The sequence below is a fragment of the Salvelinus sp. IW2-2015 genome, linkage group LG13 (genome assembly GCF_002910315.2).
Source record: "Salvelinus sp. IW2-2015 linkage group LG13, ASM291031v2, whole genome shotgun sequence".
NCBI lineage: Eukaryota > Metazoa > Chordata > Actinopteri > Salmoniformes > Salmonidae > Salvelinus > Salvelinus sp. IW2-2015.
Genome location: NC_036853.1, coordinates 32,693,281 through 32,716,232, shown reverse-complemented (window position 1 = coordinate 32,716,232; position 22,952 = coordinate 32,693,281). Strand labels below are relative to the sequence as shown.

At 43.6% G+C, this 22,952-nt stretch overlaps 2 protein-coding genes across 2 annotated transcripts in view; one reads left to right on the top strand and one right to left on the bottom strand.

The window, feature by feature from the left end:
• The window catches only part of LOC111971230 (SH3-containing GRB2-like protein 3-interacting protein 1), a 108,499-nt gene extending 89,974 nt beyond the window's left edge, over nt 1-18,525 (top strand). The window contains 15 exon segments of the mRNA XM_070446232.1: nt 457-531; nt 750-1,031; nt 1,034-1,145; nt 1,147-1,359; nt 1,361-1,562; nt 1,565-1,580; nt 4,494-4,630; nt 5,020-5,176; nt 10,007-10,118; nt 10,378-10,533; nt 11,092-11,227; nt 11,314-11,516; nt 11,741-11,805; nt 15,168-15,332; nt 15,532-18,525. Of these exon segments, the coding sequence (XP_070302333.1) occupies nt 457-531; nt 750-1,031; nt 1,034-1,145; nt 1,147-1,359; nt 1,361-1,562; nt 1,565-1,580; nt 4,494-4,630; nt 5,020-5,176; nt 10,007-10,118; nt 10,378-10,533; nt 11,092-11,227; nt 11,314-11,516; nt 11,741-11,805; nt 15,168-15,332; nt 15,532-15,554 (2,054 nt within the window). The 3' untranslated portion in view covers nt 15,555-18,525.
• A 1,222-nt stretch (nt 18,526-19,747) lies between these two features.
• insl5a (insulin-like 5a) lies at nt 19,748-21,532 on the bottom strand. Its single transcript, XM_023998680.2, has 2 exons — nt 21,198-21,532; nt 19,748-20,305 (listed from the first exon to the last, which is right to left on the bottom strand). Exons 1-2 carry the CDS (start codon nt 21,373-21,375, stop codon nt 20,148-20,150), a joined length of 336 nt encoding a protein of 111 aa, XP_023854448.1. The 5' UTR covers nt 21,376-21,532; the 3' UTR covers nt 19,748-20,147.
• Nucleotides 21,533-22,952: the final 1,420 nt, after the last annotated feature.

Sequence of the window (22,952 nt, the reverse complement as noted above, 5' to 3'; positions counted from 1 at the left end):
TTTGCACTTCCTGGAATGACTGCACGGAACCATCAACTCACCTCATAAACCACCTCACCCTCATGACTGAACCTAATGAGCGATCTGGACGGATGAACAGAGGGAGAGAGAGTCTGTGAACAAGTGTGCCATTAACTCTTCCTTTTCCTCGGCAGCCCGTACTAACCCTCTCATTTCATCCGTCATTAGTTAGAGACATAATTAAATCCATACTAATGTTGAGCATCATGATTCAATTGCCTCTTCCTCCACTTCCCCCCCTGCATCTGCATGGATTATGGGCCATATGCATGGTGGTGTATGTAATATATGGCATGGGGCTGTATGGTAGTTCCCTACCTGTACTGTGCTGTGCTGAGCTGGTGTGGCGCAGCCAGGCACTAACACCAGGTGCCTCTAGATGGCGCCACCCTTTAGAGTGACAGGCTGTTCACGGATGCACTGATATCATTGCAGCTCCGCCCCCGCTTCCGCCCAAGAATGTACCGACCTCCCCCCCTCTGACTGGCTCCCCCTCTGCAGATGCTGCCGGTAAGACCCCTCGATCCCTCCCTCCAGCCCTCCTCCCTTCCCTCCCTTCTTCGCTACACCTCATATATCTCCAAACCATCCCCTCTTTGTATGTTTAATTGTTCTCTGTATTGCTTTCTTTTTCTTGCATTTGCTGTCTCTCTCTATCTCTGTCGGCTCTCTCTCATTCTCATACAAACTGTTATGATCCTCTCTCCCTGCACATGACTGTCTGTCAGAATTGTCAGTATCGACAGAAGGCTCAGAAAGGAAGACCTCCATCCCAAACCTGGACAACATTTTCGGCCCAGCGGAGCCCTCTGCCTTTGGCGAGGAGTCTGCCGACAAGTGGATCTGCTTCAGCGAGGAGGATTCCGCAGCCTCTGAAAAACCGCCCCCTCCAACGCGTCCACCCCCTCCAGAAGATCCCCCCGCCCCTCCTGTACCCACCTCCCCTCTCCCTCTGGATGGACCTGTCCCTGCCCCCTCTCTCTCCCCTGCTCCCCACCTCCCCTCGCCCCACAGGAAGACCTGTCGTCTCTCCCATTACCCACCTCCCCACCCCCTACAGAGGAACCAGTGCCCCCCCTACCCACAGTCCCACCCACACCTAAGAACCCTACACCCCCACCCTCACACTCCACCAAAGGACCCTACACCACCCCCCACTCCACACCCACTGCGTCCCCACTCTCGGACTTAACCTCCAGCATCGCCCCTGTTCCCCCTGTCACCTCACACCCCCAGCTGTGCCCCTTCCCCTGACTGCGTCCCTCTTCTCCCAAAGCAAGAACACCTTTCCACCACCAGCCCCCCTGCCCCTGTGGAGGCACCCTCACGCACCATCCCCCGCACCTCGTCTGGCCGCGGAGGAACGGAGGAGTCCTGAAGCAGCAGCTCTGCCTGTCCCACCTGCCCCTCGAAAAGAGGACCTCAGTGAAACCACACCACACAGTGTCACCCAAGATGTTGGCCAAGTTCCCGTGTTGCGCCTCCGCGCTCCTCCACCCCCTACGTACAGGCGCAGTGGTTCCTCGCCAGGACCAACGACAGAGGTGGTACGGGTAGTGGTGAGTACCCCTGAAGGCTAACCTCATCCTACACAACACCCCCATCCATAACAGACCAACCCCACGGATTGCCTGCCATTACATCTGACCTACTGTCGCATCCTACGCCTCAGCCCGTAGAGACTGCTGATGTATAACAGCAAGTAGTGTAAGCACAACTTAATTATGTTGTACTGTAAAAGTATCTGTTCTTAATTGACTTGTCTGTATAAATAAATGTTGGATTGATTAAAAACTAGGAACATTAAATGCACCATCCATATTTTAAGGCAAGTTGAAATTAGGTTTAGGTGGCTTCTGTTTGACCTGGAGCGGCCCGTTGTAGTCACTTGGTAAGGGAGGATTTATAATCATACGCCTGGTTTTATGGTTATTAAGACACAACCCACTTTCTAGCATAAATGGATTGAACTGAATTCCTGTCTTCCTGTCTTAATCTTATTGCATTTTTAAAACAACGTGGTATGAAAACCGCAAAAAGACATATAACACTTTATCTATAAAATTGTATCGTTGCACAACTAGCTAACATTTGTTTTATCACTTTTGCACATTATTTTGGGATTCCAAGGCTTTGTTAAATGTTCCAATTGCCTTGATGTTTGTCATGTGAGTGCTCAGAAATTTTATCCATGTTCATCCATTACCCTCTCATTTCCGCCATCTTCTCAATTACGTTTGGACCTTTTTCAAAAGGGAGACGAAAGGAGAGGAGGAGAGAGGATGTCAGGAGTTTGAGCAAAACCACCATTAGATTCTTCCAGAGTTTTCATTTTCACAATTGGTTGTGGGCCGATAGAAGAAAACAATTTCAGTTATTTTAGGTAAACGACGTAGCTAGCTAGCTTACTGTGCCAGCAATGGCCGTCATTTTCTGAGTCCTTTGGATTGATTAGGTAGATTACAAAAACTCGTGCGTTTCCGTTGACATAATCTGTTGATCTAAACATGTCTACTCAATAGTTCTATATAAAAAGATTGCATTTTTACAGGACAGGAATGTTAAAAGCCAACCTTCATGTTAGTGGTTGTTTTTCCTCAATCGCTACTCAAAAGTTCCCGCACAAAACAGTCAAACCACGATCAATTTGGCGATCTCAGTGTATATATAGCCTCCATATTGACATGCTAAAGCACCCATTACTGCCCATGCCAACTCCTATGTTTTGAACACAGCTCTCCTCATTGCATATTTTAAAGGTGTGCTGGAGATGAAACCACATGGAAACTTTCCCAGAATTTATTATTCAAGATTTATAGATCTCTGTGCGGCTGAGATCTTGAGGAGCTATGTGTTGAAACGTCTGTAGTGTAAGATAAGTATGATGTGTTTGAATGCTTGTTGGATTTGCCTTATTCATGTCTCACAATCCTCACATTAAGACCCCCAGAGGTATTAAAAGAGAAGGTATCTAGGTACAGGAAACACTGCTCTTAGGTAGTAGACCTGAGAGCTGTCTTACGCCAAAAATCGTGTGTGTGTGTGCAGCTACGTGTGGCTCTCGTGGTGCTAGCGAGACTCTGTATGTCCGTGTGTGTTCTGTTGAGTAGGTGGTGTCTGTGTGTGTGTGTGAGATGGGTGGTGTGGTTCGTGGTGTGTGTAGTGTGTGTGTGTGGGTAATGTGTGTTAGTGTAGCTGTGTGTGCTGTGTGAGTGTGTGTGGGCTAGAGAATTCTATCTGAAGCCTCTATATCAAACCCAGTATGTTCCAGTGTATCCGATGGACTATGTACGGTGCTTTACAATTATGACGGTCGTTATGCAGTATTGTTCTGTTGTAGACTAAAAAGAGAAGTGTGTAGTGTAGACCTGACTGTGTGTGTATTCTATGTGACCATGATGAGGGGCATTAGTTAGTTTAGTTTAACACATGGAACGGGACAACCGGATTCAGGACTGAAAACACAGCCGGGACAGATCCTGCTGACACAGCACTTCGGAATGCCGGGATGAGTGGGTATTCTGGCTCTGACTTTCTTGTCCCCCTGTGGGAAAATCGGCCCTCAAGATAAACAATAAAGTGACTGACTGAGACCAGAGTGTTTAAAAAATATATATCATATCACCCACTACTGCAGGGGTGTCAAACACATTTTTCCCCAGGGGCCACACTTGGTCTTAAACGAGGTCCAGAGGGCCGCACTGGTAATTTGTTATATTTCTTTGCCTTAAAAATTGGCATAAAATAGTCCTCTATCCATAGATTTTGGAATTTTCAATGCTCCTTTGCTGTCAAGTGATTATTTGCGAGCTGGACAGTCAAGAACCTGTATGAATACAGGTCCATTATCATTTCTACACAGTTTCAATTTGATTTTAGTCATTTTGAAGTATATTTATAAAAAATAAAAAACATATTCAAACCACCAGCGGCCAGATTGGACCCCCTGTGCCATATGTTTGACACCCCTGCACTACTGTCTGCCAAAACCTTCCTCATAGATAGCCATGGTGGACTGGTGTGTGTTGTTTCGCTGTCGTTCTATCCAATTCAATTTAGCTCAGTGGAAATTCAATCAAACATACTGTTCCGTCAACAGGAAACCAGGTTATCCAATCATTATTCTAGAATAAACTAGATGTTCTAGAGCTCGTGTCAAACTCATTCCACGGAGAGCCGAGTGTCTGTGGGTTTTCGCTCCTCCCTTGTACTTGATTGATGAATTAAGGTCACTAATTAGTAAAGAACTCCCCTACCCTGGTTGTCTCAGTCTCAATTGAAAGGAAAAAACAAAAAACCCGCAGGCACTAGGCCCTCCGTGGAATGAGTTTGTCACCCCTGTTCTAGAGAAGACTGTCTGGTCAGTTTTGTTTTGATGTGCTAGGATCTCCCCGCATGTTTATTTTCGATTTCTCTGGACAGTGATGTCCTAGTGTTCTTCTAAGCCAGGTGTCCTCTTGTCCCCCTTGCAGGAGCGTCCTCTCCGGCTCGACCTGCTACACCGTCAGCGCCATCAGCTGTTGTCAGCAGCCCCACCCCTCCCCCACCTCCGCCACGCCCTTCCTCACGACCCAAACTGCCTCCTGGGAAACCTAGCATGGGGGACGTGGTACGTGATGATATCTTTGTTTACACTTGACTTACTACACACTGTAATAACACCCTACTTGCACAGTAACAACTCTTATATATATATAAAAAACAGCGTAGGGGATATGGTACGCGATACAGTAATAAAAACCTCAAACCTCGTCAAGCAGCACACTCCTCCTCGTAAACAAAACCTTTTTTATACTTTATGGTACATCCGCAATTGACCTGTAGTAGATATTTGACCGTTAGTTTCAAGTGTTCTTCACGTTTATCCCCCCCCAAAAAATCGATGCTGAACTGTGAGGATGATTGAACATTAAATTACTGATAATTAAATCATATCACTAATAGGATATCTAACATGAAAACCTATCTTTTTTTCTCTGTCACTCTGTCCCCATGCAGAGCCGGCCTTTTAGTCCCCCGGTCAGTCACTCGTCCAGCCCCCCTCCAATCGCCCCCCTGGCTCGGGCCGAGAGCACTTCCTCTATCTCCTCCAACAACTCCTTGAGTGCAGCCACCACCCCCACCGTCGGTAAAGATCTCACTGTCTCTGTGTCAGGTGTGTGTACCGCGTCATCTCTCTCTCATCACTACCTGTGCTACTGTACCTGTGATAGTGTTACAGTACTTGTGCTGTTACCTGTGTTGAGCGTTTGCTTCGGGTCAATCTCTGTGCTGCTGCTGAGATGGCGGCGTCCATCGGCTGCTGGTGCTTTTCTGTGACTCTCAACTCTCTCTCAATAAATCCTCATGCACTCCTCCAGCGGATGCTTGAGTTACAGTTATTCACTCAGTGTTATGTATTACACTCACTCAGTGTATTCACTCATTGTACACTGCATTTCTGTGAATGCGGGAAACGATTTTAAAGACTACAACATGCCTAATAAGTCGTAATGGAATGGTTAAATATACTGTAACCGTTCACTCAGCTAGGGGAGAAGGTTACTGTCAGAAGAGCCGACAGTATATTACGAGGTCATTCAGTCAGTCATAAAGACACATGGTATTAATCCCAGAGATTGACATTTTAAATCATCCCTTAAACGAAGCATGATGTGGTAAATGTTTGCTGGGTATTTACTGTTTCGTTAGATACACAATGCGTACACTACCGTTCAAAAGTTTGGGGTCACTTTTCCTTGTTTTTGAAAGAAAAGCACTTTTTAAAAAAATCTATTAAAATGACATCAAATTTATCAGAAATACAGTGTAGACATTGTTAATGTTGTAAATGACTATTGTAGCTGGAAACGGCTGATTTAAACAATTGTTTTAATGGAATATCTACATAGTAGTACAGAGGCCCATTATCAGCAACAGCATCCCGGAGTCGCCTCTTCACTGTTGACGTTGAGACTGGTGTTTTGCGGTTACTATTTAATGAATCTGCCAGTTGAGGACTTGTGAGGCGTCTGTTTCTCAAACTAGACACTCTAATGTACTTGTCCTCTTGCTCAGTTGTGCACCGGGGCCTCCCACTCCTCTTTCTATTCTGGCTAGAGACAGTTTGCGCTGTTCTGTGAAGGGAGTAGTACACAGCGTTGTACGAGATCTTCAGTTTCTTGGCAATTTCTCGCATGGAATAGCCTTCATTTCTCAGAACAAGAATAGACTGACAAATTTCAGAAGCAAGTTCTTTGTTTCTGGCCATTTTGAGCCTGTAATCGAACCCACAAATGCTGATGTTCCAGATACTCAACTAGTCTAAAGAAGTTTTATTGCTTCTTTAATCAGCACAACAGTTTTCAGCTGTGCTAACATAATTGCAAAAGGGTTTTCTAATGATCAATTAGCCTTTTAAAATTATAAACATGGGATTAGCTAACACAATGTGCCATTGGAACACAGGAGTGATGGTTGCTGATAATGGGCCTCTGTACGCCTATGTAGATATTCCATTAAAAATCAGCCGTTTCCAGCTACGATAGTCATTTACAACATTAACAATGTCTACACTGTATTTCTGATCAATTTGATGTTATTTTAATGGACCAAAAATTAGCTTTTCTTTCAAAAACAAGGACATTTCTAAGTGACCCCAAACTTTTGAGCGGTAGTGTACGTCATGTTCTTTAGATCTGTGAGGAGAACAGTGGAATATGATTTGCAACCTAAGTAGGCTTAGAGCGGAGAGCACACAATTGAAATGCTGATCATGCCTTGTGTGTTTCTCATCCCATAGATTTTTGTATTTGAGTCGTGAGTTGTTTTTTTTCTCTCCACATTTTTCATCCATCCCATCATTTTTTCGTTCACAACGTGCCCTCTTTACTGTGACACTGTCCATTTTTTAAAATGTATTACCATTATTCCTGACAGGGTTTTTGATTTGTTTTGATTTGTTTTGATTTGCATTTGCTCTGTCCTTTTTTTTCTTTTGGGCTGTCGCTTGTTGTGATGTCAGAAGATGATGCTTTTGTAGACAAACTGCCCACGTTTGGGAGGCCCTTTGATTCCCTGGCAGGTACAGTATAGTGTGGATGGAGGGAGGCTTTCTGAGAGGAAGGGGGTGGCACCTAGGAGTGGTCAAAGTTCCACCCAAGCTTTGAAGACCGTCTGATGTCATAGGTCATCCATCCATTATCATTTTCTTGCTTTGTTTGTTTGTTTTTGTCAATCCATCTCAGAGTTGATGGCAGCTATCATATGAGGGGAGTGAATTTGAACTGAGATATTGGAGTACGCCACAGATTTCGTTTCCATTTTTCACTTGAATGAAAAGCATCCCAATGATAAAGCTGAAATGTCATGCATCTGTTTTTTATCATCCCACTCCTACAAGGTTATTAGTATAATTTTTTTTATGACTGTCCATCCTTTGCTGCCCACATCACCATGGCAACATCCATTTTTGTGTGATAGTTATTATGTGTGTACTGTATGGAGTGCACTGTGTTTTCAACCATGCTGTTACTCTGCGGTGGTGTGTGTGTGTGTGTGTGTGTTCGTTCCTGTGTGTAAAGAGTGTAGCCTGTCTGAAGAGCTTCTGTGGCATCTGTGGGCACTCTCGATCCACACACACACTCTGTGATAGAAACAGAGCCTAGCTGCTTTTGAAGTCTGGCAGGAGAATTAGCCTGAGTGTCTCCAACTGGTTGGTATTCATCGCGCCACACTCATCCTCACCACTCCGATCATCACAGACAGGCAGGCAGCCAGTGAGAGAGCTCTCTGGTGCCCATATCCCAACCCCCCCCCCCCCCCCCCCGTACTAGACATCCCCTTAGCCTCTGCCTTCTCACCCTCTCACTCCACCCATGGGAACGTGTTTCTCCACTACTCTAACCATGCAACCCCCATCAGAACACCTGTCCGCCATTCACCTCCACTCCATCCATCCGTTCACAACCTCCCAAGGTCCCAACCACCCTCAGCGGTCACACCTTAACAGTGAGCCCAACAACCCCCTCCAGCACCCCTGGTTTTACCCTAATCACCGCCCCCTGGTGTACATCATCAGGTACAACAGCCAGAGTCCATTTATTCTGAAAGACTATGGCCGGTGTGACACAAAAAGAAAACGGGCTACTATTGGCATGTGATGTAAAAGTATTCATGTAACAATAATGATAATGAAGGGTTTTCTATAGCAGTGTGTAGATGAACGTTGTATGTGCAGTATGAATGATCTGCCAGGTATCGTTCCCAGTCAGTCCTCTCCAGGCTTGGCTTGTTTTCGCCACGCCCCTAGAGATCCGCCATTCCACCAAGAGATACCTTATTTCACCTGGTCCAGCCCCCTCCCACACACGCATGTACCTGTTTCACACTACTGAGCTGAGCAGAGCTGGTCAGCGCTTTTCTGACCTGGCTATGGATCCTTTGCTGCCTGGAACCATGCTGGAAAGGACAATGTAGAAAGGTATTATCCGAGCCAGAACAATACGGTTCAGGTCAGCACAATAGTGTGAAAGCTCGTAGGCAGCCGACACGAAGACAGACACACACCATTTGGTTCTATCATGGCACTGTTTTGGCTTGCTGTGCCATGCCCCACCTCACCTCACTGTGATGTGTGATAGACCTGCCGTGTGACTCACGCTACTGTCCTTCTCTCTTCCTCCCCCTCTCACCCGCCCTCCTCACCCACTCTCCCTTCCTCCTCTCCCTCCTCCCTCCCCCTACCACAGAGAATGACCAGCCTTCCCTGGTTTGGTTTGCGGGAAAGTTTTAATTTACCTAATTTGAGCGTGTTGTGTCTGCAACGGCTAACTGTAGTGTGCACACTCACCCGACCCGGCTCGGCCTCTTCTGTGCAAGCCCCCCCCCCCCCCCCTCACTCTCTCCCCTCCATCCCATGGCCCGCCACTCACTGCCTACCAGCTATTTCCCGAGACTCTCTACATGCCTTTTTCTTACACTCTCCTCGCGTCTCATTCGTTCCCATTTCACATGCGTGGCCGCAAGTCTGTCTTTTCCTGGAAGATCGTCATTCTTAGGTGCTCTACTAATCTTAGTTTTTGTCGTTTTTCTTTTTTGTGTGGACTCACTTCTCTTTGGTTTCTGGGTTTTGGTTTTTGATCTTTGATCTTGTCCCAATGATCGGCCATCAACAGCATGTCTGGATTACGCATGAATCTTCTCTCTTTCTTCTCTTCTCTCTCTTCTCTCTCTTTCTCTCTTTTCTCTCTCTCTCTCTTTCTTTCTCTCTTTCTCTCTCTTTCTTCTCTTCTCTTTCTCTCTCTCCTTTTCTTTTCAGTGTTTCTGAATCACAATGAACTGGGCTTTATTAGTCCTCATAAATATAGCGAAGCCTGGAATTGTTACTCTGTGTACAGTTGTAACAGTTGTGAGGGACTTTACATAGTACATCTAAATATTTATTTCACAAGCAAAGACGATGAGCTGTTTATAGATGCAAAACCCAACCATCATACACAGGTATTGGTTTCATTTTGATCATTCTAATCACGTGGTTCTCTCACACGTCTTTGGTTCTCCATCTTCATCGATACACTGCCGGTGAGAGAGAGTTTAGTAAATGGAAATGGGGTTGGTTACTACAGGAACGGGAGGAGTCGTTCTGGATGAATTATGTAGCGGAGCTGGCTAGAGGAGGTGTTTGTGAGGACTATAGACTTGTGTTTAATGCTGATAGTCTTTCTCTTCTGCTTCTCATACTGTTTCCCTCTGGTCTATTTCAGTCTGTTTCTCTGAGTCTCTCTATCTGTCTGCATCTCTCTCTCTCCTCTCTTCTCTCTCTCTCTTTCTCTCTTTCTCTCCTCTCTTTCTCTCTCTTTCTCTCTCTTTCTCTCTCTCTTCTCTCTCTCTTCCTCTATCCTCTCTTCTTCTCTCTCTCTCTCTCTCTCTCTCTCTCTCTCTCTCTCTCTCTCTCTTTCTCTTTCTCTTTATTGCTATTAAACATGTGTGTACTGATTTAAAACAGGCTGCTCCAGGGGACCCAGCCCTCTCACCATGGGGGCACAGGACACCCTTCCGGTGGCGGCAGCTTTTACTGAAACAGTCAATGCCTTCTTCAAAGGAGCCGACCCCAACAAGTAGGTCCACTCAGAGACCTCTTGATAAGAGAGATGTCTGTCAATGTATGTCTTGCTCTTTTGCTCTCTCTCTCTCTTTCTGTCTCTCTTTCTCTTTGTCTCTCTTCTTGTCCTCTATCTCTCGCTCCCTTTATATTATCTGTCCCTTTCTTTCTCTCTCTTTTTTCTTTTTCTTTGACCCTTTCTATATCTCCCTGCTTCACTCTGTCCCTCTCTCTCCCCTTCTAGACATTCTAACCTCCTCCTCCCCTGTCTAAAGGTGTGTTGTGAAGATCACAGGTGAGATGGTGCTGTCGTTTCCAGCGGGGATCACTCGGCACTTTGCCAATAACCCGTCCCCTGCCGTGCTAACCTTCAGCATAACCAACTACAGCCGGCTGGAGCATGTGCTGCCTAACCCCCAGCTACTCTGTTGGTAAAGGCCCACTGTAACACCCCCTCATTATACTGGAACCCTCACAACATTATACACTGGAGTGTTTATAATATTACATCATCACACTGTAGCTTTAACATACTGTACCAAAAACGCCTATGCTGGTAAAGACCACTGCAACTTCCCTCATATTATACCACTCACAACATCACGTGGCACTGTAGTATTTATAACATGTCAAATTGAACATTTTAAATCCATACTGTACTAAAACAATACACCCAACTCCAGTTCCAGTGACTCACTGGGCTCTGAGTCACTGTGAGTTGGTCCCAGTGGTTTGACTAACCACCTCATTCCAAGGTTATTCCGCACTCTCGTACGTACAAGGCATCGCGGTTGTTTTTGTGTAGCACGTGTGTCCGTTTGCAATCTCAGCGCTGCCGTAGTCCTGACCTCCGTGTGGTAGACGCAAATATCACTCGTGCTGTACTCCGTTGTGTCTCCGGTGTTGAATAGCGGTGTTGAATAATAAGACGGATCAATCATTAGATCATAGGATAAAATGCATATTGTGTTCTATTATTGCCCACGTAGTGACACCGCCACAACACCCAACCCTGACTGCAAGAACTTCTGGGTGAACATGCCAAACCTGATGACCCATCTAAAGAAGGTGGCTGAGCAGAAACCCCAGGCCACATACTACAATGTGGACATGCTCAAGTACCAGGTCAGCAACTCTTGTACTCGATTATGCACAGTTTCTCTGGACATTTCTGTGTCGTTGATTCATCTCTATGGTTGTTGTGTGGGCAGGTATCAGCGCAGGGCCTCATTTCGACACCCCTGAACCTGGCGGCCAGTTGGCGGTGTGTGCCCACCAGCACGGACCTCCGAATAGACTACAAATACAACGCCAGCGCCATGACAACACCTGTGGCTCTCAACAACGTCCAGTTCCTGATCCACGTGGACGGAGGGGTCACCAAGCTACAGGCTGTGCTTCCCCCCGCCGCATGGTAAGACAGAGGACTATACTGTATGTCAGAACCATATACAATACGTTTCTGTTGAATTTATTTGATAATTAAAAGTAGAAGGCTGCACCAGCCAGAGACAGCCCATGACTCTATGGCTCAGCCCTGTGCTGAAGACAGCAAGTTTGAAAAGTTTCCCAAACCCAGATTAAACCTATTCCTGGCTTTTAAAGAGTAACAGATTACGTTTGATTCTGTTCTTCCAGGAACGCAGAGCAGAAGAGAATCCTGTGGAAGATTCCTGATATTTCCCAGAAATCTGAAAATGGAGGTAAATAACCTTGTTTACACCAAAGCCCAGGAGAAATGACTAATATCATACACTGAGTGTACAAAACATTAGGAACACCTGCTCTTTCCATGACAGACTGATCAGGCGAATCCAGGTGAAATCTATGATCCCTTATTGATGTTACTTGTTAAATCCACTTCAATAGATGTGTAGATGAAGGGGAGGAGACAGGTTAAATAAGGATTTTTAAGCTTTCAGACATGAATTGTGTATGTGTGCCATTCAGAGAGTGAACGGGCAAGACAAAAGATTGAAGTGCCTATGGTAGTAGGTGCCAGATGCACCGGTTTGAGTGTGTCAAGAACTGTTTCCCGTGTGTATCAAGAATGGTCCACCACCCAAAGGCCATCCAGCCAACTTGACACAACTGTGGGAAGTATTGGAGTCAACATAGGCCAGTATCCATCTGGAACGCTTTTGAAACCTTGTAGAGTCCATGCCCTGACAAATTAAGGCTGTTTTGAGGACAGAAGGGGGATCAACTCAATATTAGGGAGGTGTTCCTAATGTTTTGAACACAGTGTGTTATCCTTGTTTCCACTAATGTACTAATCTTGTGCCAATAGCAGGCTCTAATACTTACTATCTTAGCTTGGCTTTGCATAACTAACTTTATTTGGGGTGTATGTTTAGGAATTAAAATCCTTATGAACAGAGTGCGAATTACACCATGACATTTCGGGGGGCGTRCACAATTCTTTTTAAAGGGGACTAATAATAGAGACGTCCTTTAAAAGGTAAGAATGAGTTACCTTTTAATGTGGAATGACACAACCAGTCAACTTCAAAATGTAGGCTACCTGTACATGTTTGGCCACTCCAAAATAATTCCAGCATCCAAACTGCGTGTATACTCGCGCCAAGTGATGAATGGAAATAGACATCTGTTACAAAACACCAAAAAAGTGTCCCTAATGACATTCAGCGATTGCCATCGATTAGGTCTACATTAATTGATGCGTGTTGCTGACAAATGTACCGTTTTGTAGCCTGAACAGTCGGGACACCTGAAATGGGGCTGAGACTACCCCGGGAAAAAACTGGATTGTCACCATTACACACCTAGTCAATTTACTAGACTAGGCTACAATGTGTGTGACCATGAACTTCTAATAGGGCTACCGGTAGCCAGTGATGTAGTGGTAAAAAAAAAAAAAAAGTGGGTAAACTGTGATTAACGGTCGTGGTGAAAAAAAGTAACGTTTCCTACACTTTTAATGCGTTTTTCTGAAAAAGATGGTTAAACGGCATTTACTCGTTTACCCTCCACTCGGCTTACACCACTGCTGGCAGCCTAATCTCTCAGCCGAGGCAATTTTACACACATGAACACACGCAGAACAGGTGGCCTACATTCAATATAATACATACATTTGAATCAAAACATGTTTACACCCTAGTTCATGAGTTGTCCATAATTCCTGAGTTAATGCTTGGAGTCTTCTCAGATGGTGTGACATAAAACACTACCTGTCTTTCCTTACATGAATGACATTTATGACAGCGTTATTTGTAATTATTAAGCTTTTGACAATTTAATTAGAACATTTCACCTAAACCCTGTAAGATTCCTGGATCTTGGGGAGATCTGAAAATGCACTGTAAGTGTTACTATGCCAACGTAACGTTTCATTATGTTAAACCGTGAAAACAGTTCTCATGGGCACACAAATCCCAAATAATGTAGGCCTATGCCATTGCAAAATCGAGAGGGGGAAAAGAATCGAGAGGAATAACGTTGTTCCTCTTCTAACTGAAGGAGTCACCTTATAGGCCTACTGTCATTAACGTATACCCTACTTCAGGGTTTCCCCAAGGGGTGCACATTTTGTTTTTTGCCCTAACACGACACAGCTGATTCAAACGATCAAAGCTTGATGATTAGTTGATTATTTGAATCAGCTGTGTAGTGCTAGGGGAAAAACAAAACATGCACCCCATTGGTGTCCCGAGAACAGTGTTTAGGAAACCCTGGCCTACTTGTTGGATGGAATGGATGCGCATTGGTGTCTAGCTGTAGGCTTGTTGTCTAGTGACATTGTTGACCATCAGCTGATCCGGGGGGATCAGCCTGAAAAACAAAGCAATGAGCTCTCTAAATAGCTGACTGACAAAACAAACAATGAGGAGGCATAGGCTATTTTTATCAAGGACACGTGGCAAACAAATGGCGAAAATTAGGAAGTACGGAGGAAAATCTATACGTAAAGGAGCTCAGCTGAGGCTAAAGTTCCACACTACTGAGTGGACAACGCTGCCACATATAAATAAACGGTTTGAACCATGACATAGAGGTGGGGGTGTTCGTTTCATTTGGAAGCTTTTATTTTCATTTTTACCACCTTAAAACATATTTATCACTACATTTGAAACAAATAGGAGAATGCATTTAGGGGAGCTAACCTCATTCAGGGGAGCTGAGCCTCCCCTGGCTCTCTCGTAATTTGCACCTTGCGTAAGCGTCTATTGGCACACCTGTGCATCAATTTAAGTAACATAATACACAAATCCCCATCAAATTCCATCACTTTAAGCTAGAGATATCTGCAGTGGAAGGTGGATGAGCTACTACTATACAGGGGTGTTTGCCAGACCATGAGACATCCTGAAAATAAATCTGTCTTCTCACGAAAAAGTCTGTAGCATCCGAACTGTTTAGGCTACAAACGAATATGACTCTCGCGAACACAATGGTGTTCTCTGTTTTGCTTTACGACCCCCACAAGTGTCACGGGACTCGTATGAAGGTAACTCATACAAATGAATGGGAGTATGGAGATAGTTTTGTGCCCCAAAAAATAAGGGGTCCAAAAAAACAAATTTTTTCCTGAGCTTTATTATATCTCCTAGATATAGGACAGACACTTCAAAACCTTAATCCATATGATTTATTTGTTAACTCTTTTCTTTTTTTTTAGTAAAGGCCAAATACAATATTTGATAACATTTTTGTTATATATATTTTTTGGGGGGATACCTAAAGGGCCCCTAAAATTCAAAATCAAATAGCAAATGAACCACGGTATGACCGTCTCAAAAACAATTCCATATGTTAGTGAAGTAGAACCCCCCCCCCCCCCCCCCTCCTTCAGGCAGGAGAGGGTTCCACACACAGTCGATCAGCTAATAGAAAAGGAACAGACAACCTACAGTCATGATATGCTACTGTGTGCTGTGGAGTTGCACTTGTGTGTTTGACATGTCTGTGCATATAATAACAATAAAGCATTGTATTTGTCTCCCAAACTCAAAAGTGCTACAACTCCTAGCATACTGATGAAGACATTTGTTTTTTATGGCTGTCATGTTGAGCCGGTGTCCCTCTCGCTGTGCGTCCCCAGGCGTTGGCTCATTGTTGGCACGGTTCCAGCTGTCGGAGGGTCCCAGTAAGCCCTCTTCCCTGGCGGTCCAGTTCACCAGTGAGGGCAGCACTCTGTCAGGCTGTGATATAGAGCTGGCAGGGCCCGGGTACCGCTTCTCACTCGTCAAGAAGAGGTTCGCAGCAGGTGAGAGACCCTGTCCTAAACAATGGAATAGTAGTATCACTGAATCGCCAACTCGAATACGTGTGTTCATTTGTCATACTACGCTGTTGTAATACAATATTAACATGCAATATGTTTTGGATTCGCGACTTCGCGTCGGTTTCTGTTCGCACAAAAGCATTCGAACGTATAGTAATCTAAGCATGTTTGTCATTTTCAGGAAAATACTTGGCAGACAACTGATACTCCACCCTACTACTGCACAACACTACTGAACAAATACACTGAACGGCATCATCTCAATGGACTTCTACTGAGTAATGGAAACCTACAACACCACCACCTCCCTACAGACAGACAGACAGACAGACACTCCTTTCTAAACCCGCGAGATAGACAGGCCCAGGCCACACAGCCTACTGTACCCAGCAGTATTGTATAACTTGCATTTAGCGTTGTGGACAGTTTTAAAGGTGTAATTATTGTATTTGTAAAAATGTATTCATTTCAGAACATCTGTATTGCTGCAGTTATAGACACCCATCCCAGGTTTACCCTCTCTAAAGCTACATGCCTCTGTCTCCCTCCCCTCTCCAAGATGTGGTGTTGTTTAACCCTTAACGCAGCTGCCTAGCTAATCAACCGCAACGCAACCAGAAACCCGCGGTTTCAATGGTGAACGAAACACTATTTATTTTTGACGCATTAACAAAGATGTTATGCTAAGAGAGGATGAGGATGCATGAAAAAGAAGACTGCTTGGTTGTGTCATTGCGTGAACTATAGATGAATAGGCGCACCATGATGTGAGAGGTTTCGCTCTCGCCAAAATCTTTTCAAAATAAGCCCAGTGTGTTTCTATGGGCTTTTTTTTGGACTTAAGCTTTGTCGCCTGCCTTTGGGACAACGACTCCCAATGTTAGGGCGGAGACCTGAGCATCTCGTCATAATATACAGATCTCTGGCTTAACAGAGGGGCTAGTTCTTCCTCATGCTGCCTCTCGCATGCCTGTGATTCGACACAGTTAGAGCTACCATAGAATTCTGGGTAATGGAGTTTTTATACTGTTGGCTTTAAAAGTTGATTTGTTAGCATGCCCTCTACACAGGCACAACAGGGTCAAAGGACATTGTTTATTTTGATGATGTAATTCACCACCACACTCCTCCTCTCCCTTCTTTGAATGCACTGATTTAATACCCGGTTGAAACATTTACTCTCATAATTCTCATAAGTCCTGAGTAGTTGGGCAGCTGCAACAATAAGTCAATTCCTGGTTGCAATATAAAACAAATATAAGACGTTTCCCTTTAGAAAAACCTGTACAAAGTGTCATTTTGAATTGATAATATATATATCTTAAAGGGCGTTTTGGTGTTTTCCGTGTATTGTCAAATAGCCTTTGTTGTTCCTGAGACAGCAGTGGCAGACTTACTTCAGAGTACATTACAGCATTCTATTTTTATTTATTGATGATAATGATTTAAAAAGTATGTAAAAAGTATGTGATTCTGTATATGAATATAATTTCATGGTATCACAATTTAGAATCCTTAAAGGTATACATATTTGAATGATCTTTTTTGTTATCTGTGTAGTTGGGTAACCTGTGTACAGTATAATGTATAAGGTATAATTTTGGAATTTATTTGAGATATAATTTTTTTAACTCAAGTGCAACAGACAATTTGAGCTATATATGGGCATTGGGTGGGAGGGGGTATAAATGACAAGAAAAAAACAAGATGAATAACTACCTGGATGCGTACGTCATGCTTTATGAAAGTTATAACCATGGATCGTCAGTCAGCTTTTGACCATTTTAGGCCCTATTTCCATTCACCGCGATGTGTTCCTACCTACCTGAAACCCCCTGAATGGATATTATTCTGCATCAAACAGCATGAACACTCCCCTTCAGATCAAACCAACCAGCGCTTGAATCCATGGCTTTATTTTGCATAATGGTAACGGTCTCTGTGAGATGACATGGTGACGAGGTTTTTGGAGGGAGGTTAGATGACCAAAACGCTTTTTGTATTTATGCGTGTACTCCAGACAGTCCTCTATAAGAGTGAGAAATAAGCTGAATATTATTAAAACTGACAAAAAAAAATCTTGTTTCGTTTGAAGAGCACTGCTGATAATGTTATAAACTCCCTGAATGCTCTGATATTCAACATAGAGAACAAAAAATGTGTGTGACGACATTTAACTTAAGACGTCTCCTCGTGTAGGCATCGCAAGTATGTCAAAAAAATTATATCTGTGCTTCATGAAGCTACATGGCACCATTGATATGCCTGTCATAGAAGTGCCATAGAAGTGTCTTAGAGGGTGTTGCGCTGTGATTACATGTTGATTGCATGTTGTCTGAACATAAAGTAGGCATTTCTATGTAAGGCATTAATGAATGGTGTGGTGCGGGCTCTCTGTATAGCAGTTTAGGAACAAGGGTTCAAGCGAAGTTTTCCGGCATGGATAATATAATGTACATCTACATACAGTTGCGGTATAGTCCTGAAGTGAAGTGCTCCAACCAACGCTATAACCTGTTTTGTTAAATGTGAGAACTGAAGACCAGAGCAGGGAGTGTCTCTGTGTGGCTTGCTAAGCCAGACTGCTTTGGGTTCTGTACTCTTTCTTTATCAATCACCTGTGCAAGCTGTGTTTGTCCAGACGATGTGAAGAGGAACTGATGGGGAAACTGAGTTTGCTTCTTTCCAAAAAACCAATAAAAGTTATGAGCTGGACACGTGTACGGAGCGCTCTTTTCTCTTTGCAACTCACAACGGAGGTGTTTTTCACCTCCCGAATGCAGTTTATTCGATATGTCCTCCAGCCACATCGAGGTTGGCTGTAATTACGTCGTCTTTTAAGCCTTCCTGCGAATAAGCAGCGGTTTATGATTGTGTGCTATGAGGGATGACGTCAAACGGAGATGTTGCTGTCATATGATTAGCCTTGTAGTTTAATTCAATGTCCTGTATATATTTCTGTTTGCTTCGTTTATATTTCTATGGATATATTTGTTATTTCATCTATTTGTGTTATCCAATGCACAGGATACTGAATATGCAATTGTTTAATGTAATGTACCGTACTAATGAAATGTTATTAACGTATGCAGGATGACCTACTCTGCTATCAAGATTTTCAATCATTGTCAGTTTTCTTGGAAATAAAGTAGGTGTATCAATTATGTTTGCTCAATTTGTTTGCATTCTGTTATTTTGGTCCAATTCAGTATGGATTACAAATGATTTCCTTTCAATAACCTTAATGGTTATTGAAGTTCTGCACTTCCTAATATTGAGTTGCGCCCTCTTTTGCCCCCAGAACAGCCTCAATTCGTCGGGGCATGGACTCTAAAAGTTGTCAAGAGTTCCACAGGGATGCTGGCCTATGTTGACTTCAATGCTTCCCACCGTTGTGTTAAATTGGCTGGATGTCGTTTGGGTAGGGGACCATTCTCGATAGACACAGGAAACGGTTCAGCGTGAAAAACCCAGCAGCATTGCAGTTCTTGACGCACTCAAACCGGTGCGCCTGGCACCTACTACCATACCCAGTTCAAAATAACTTAAATATTTAGTTTTGCCCATTCACCCTCTGAATGGGACACATACACAATCCATGTCTCAGTTGTCTTCAGGCTTAAAAATCCTTCTTTAACCTGTCTCCTCCCCTTCATCTACACTGATTTAAAGTGGATTTAACCTGTGACATCAATAAGGGATCATAGCATCACCTGGTCAGTCTGTCATGGAAATGTTTTGTACATTCAGTGTATTTCCTCTGCCAAACATTCAGATCATCTTCTCCCAGAGGATGAAATGTGAGGTTACAAAAATGTCATCCCTCTCAAATTCATAGACCGAGACAGTTTCAAGGACTGACCATCCATAATATCAACATTATAGTTCTAATAATGTTTTAAAGCTATACGTTTACTTTGTTTACAATCTTCCGTTTTGGATTCTGATGGGGTATGACAGTTGAACTATGTTCATGAGGCATAACAAAAAAATGATGTAGCAACCGCAGACTGTTCTTTTTAAGATAGATGGAGATGAGCTTATGACTAACAGCATGTAGTGAAAGAATGCCGTGAGTCAAAAATGATCAAAGCGTTTCAATAATCCACAGTGAATTAAAGCTTCACACTGTTACTCACGTAACAGAGAAATAAAAGGATCACACTCCCATGCATGTCCAATATGTAAGAACATTTATTAGACTAGGGCTAGCAAGATATATGGTACGATCAGGACTAGTCTTCAAAAAGTTACGTGAAAGTCCCTGAATTCAGCATTGGTTCTTAACTCTCTCATCATTGACACATTTAACAGAGGCTGGTTTCCATCCTGTGCATAAACCTCATGCGATACAAACTATGACAGGAGAAAAGTTCCTCTTTGTAATCCACACACACAGGCACGTCAAGTAAAAGTCCTCTCAACCACTACTATGTACTAAATCTATGACAACAACTAGCTAAAAAGCTCTGTCTTTATTAAGCTCTGATTTCATACATCTATTTTTGATTGTTCTGTGCAATTATTGTGATTGGCTGAAACGGTTGAGGATATAATATAAAACCTCACATTCTTTTTTTTTCTCCTATGGATGCATTGGCTTTACCTCACCGGGTGAGCGGAGTTTGCACATTTTAGACCATTCCAATGTCGTATAGTGACACCGGGGCACAGGGTGAGATAAAACAAATGCACCCTATTTCTGTTTTTCGTGAAGAAGGTAAGACAGGTTTGGATAGGAGGAGAGCAAGTCTGTTTAAGAGGGGGTGAGAAGTTAACCACAAAGACCCTCAGGTCTCAACAGAGATATGCGAGGTCACTCTTCTTGCAGCCCACTTTGCAGCACACGGTGGTCAGCATGTGGTTCAGGTTCAGGTCCCGTCTGCTGAACTCTGACCCCAGGCTGGCCTTCAGGTCCTCCAGGCTGCTCTGCTGCAGCTCCCCATTTGCCAAACCTGCACATGACATTGATCAATATCATTAATTATCACATAAAATAACATGTTATTACAGTCTAATATGAGTTCAGGTATTTCATACCATAACTCCATCTTGCTTTACAAAAACAGCTATTCAAGAATGAAAGCAGTCAACTAAAATATGTTATCCAAGCCCAAAAAATATTTTCTCTCTCACTGCTTGCTGATTGTCTGTGAGTGATATTTTATATGCAGTCTATGTTTAACAGTGTAATTGCTATACATGGTCCTGTCAAATGAGGAAACCCCTAAATTATTGTACAGGTTTTGCTGGTGCTATCTGTCTTGTCCAGAATCTGTTCCTCTAACTGGTTCTAATGAGCATGGCTAATATGCTAACTGGGTTAGCCTGCTGCTGTCTGTCCAGTGGGAACATGCTGGCTGACCCTGATAGGGTCAGCATCACAATCAGATGAGGAGACCTGAGTTCCACTGGGTTTGAATGTTCCAGAGGACAGTACAGTGTAACAGACCTCCATGACCCAGCCAGAGTATCAACTTTCTGCCTTCCTGACTGCACACCCCACTGGAGCAGTGTCACTGTACATCACTGCAGACAGACCCCATCACTGACTCACAGATACATTGTCTGGTCAATTTATGTAATTCTGTTAATCAAGTGGAACAACTCCTGACGTAAAATGTCAGTGGTGTGAGTGGGAATCTTGAGTTTAAGTGACGATACTACATTAAATACGTTTAAAGAAGTGTAAGTAGGAGGATATGGATCAGAAATGGATAATCAGGTCTGTAAACCTAAGCATGTAAAAAAAAAAAAGGGTAACATGGAAAAGTAGTCGGGAGGAAGAAGTGAAAAGTAACAGATTTAACAGAGGTTTAAAGTAGAAGGTAGAGATGGGTAACTCACCCTCCAGTTGCTCCGGTTCGTTGAGAAGCCGTCTCCAGCGGGAGCCTCCACAGGTGTAGACGACGGCCCTGAGAAACTCTCTGCCACACATCTTCACTAAGCTCACCTCCGCCCTCACCTGGCTCAACCCCACTGCCACACACAGCAGCAGGGGCAGAATTACTGGCAACACACGCATCACGGCTGGCTGGATTGATATCTGTGGGTCACTGTGAGGGTGTGTGTATCTGTGTTCGCCCGCACACGGATTGTCTCTCTGGTCTACTTCGTTCTCTTATTTCTTCTCGTCTCTGTGTTTCTCTCTTGCTGAGGCGATAACACAGTGGATTGATCTCTGGACCAAGGCGTGCACTTCCTCCTATATATACCATCCTCCTTTCAGCTCAATCAGTGCCCCCCCCCCCCCCCCCATCTCCAATCCCTTCCCCACCTCATCCACACTATCTCTCTTTCCTCGCCCCACCCTGCATGGTCTCTTCCAGTGAAATTATTTTATGTTTCCGGTCATGTCCACCATCACCAATTGTGATCTGACTGAGAGTGAGTCCCATCAGGTAATCAGTTCTTTCTGCCCCAATCTACAATCAGATTACCTGTCCAGAGGGCGGAGGGTGCTCTCTCTACCTCTCCACTTTAACGAGCTGATTGCAGTGACCTTCCTTTAAAGCACAGCTAATTCAGTCACATGTTGGATAACCCCCAGCCAAACAGATGGCTCATGTGTTTATAGTGTTTTTGTCAGACATTTAACCTTCCCATAACAGAAGTTAAATGTCCCAAACTGAAGGAAAGTGTAAATGCTGTTCTAGTTTTAGTGTTCTATTATGTGAAATTACATCATGGCATGACATTAGTGGTTCCCTCAAGGGTAGTTTCCTCGTTAGTTGACAGAAAATTCGCCCCTGATATTCTTTGAATGAATAGATGTACAGTCGCTAGGGAGTCTTCACACCCCTTGCACGGTATACATATTTTTATGTCTTCAAATGTTTATCTCAAAGGGAATACTTTAAAAAAAAATGTTTTAAATGTACCGATCTACACAACCTACTCCACATTTTCAAAGTGAAATAAATGTTATAGAAAATGTTCCTATTTAACTACAAACAACAAAACAAAAGATGTCTTGATTGCATGTCTTCCCACCAGAGTTAATACTTGTTGGAAGCACCTTTGGCAGCGATAACAGCTGTGAATCATTTTGAAAAATACTCTTAAGGCAACATTTATATATATAAAAAATATATCAGTGGGGAGAAAAGTATTTGATACACTGCCGATTTTGCAGGTTTTCCTACTTACAAAGCATGTAGAGGTCTGTAATTTTTATTCATAGGTACACTTCAACTGTGAGAGACGGAATCTAAAACAAAAATCCAGAAAATCACATTGTATGATTTTTAAGTAATTAATTTGCATTTTTATTGCAAGACATAAGTATTTGATCACCTTCCAACCAGTAAGAATTCCGGCTCTCACAGACCTGTTAGTTTTTCTTTAAGAAGCCCTCCTGTTCTCCACTCATTACCTGTTTAACTGCACCGTGTTTGAACTCGTTACTTGTATAAAAGACCTGTCCACACACTCAATCAAACAGACTCCAACCTCTCACAATGGCCAAGACCAGAGAGCTGTGTAAGGACATCAGGATAAAATTTGTAGACCTGCACAGGCTGGGATGGGCTACAGGACAATAGGAAAGCAGCTTGGTGAGAAGGCAACAACTGTTGGCGCAATTATTAGAAAATGGAGAAG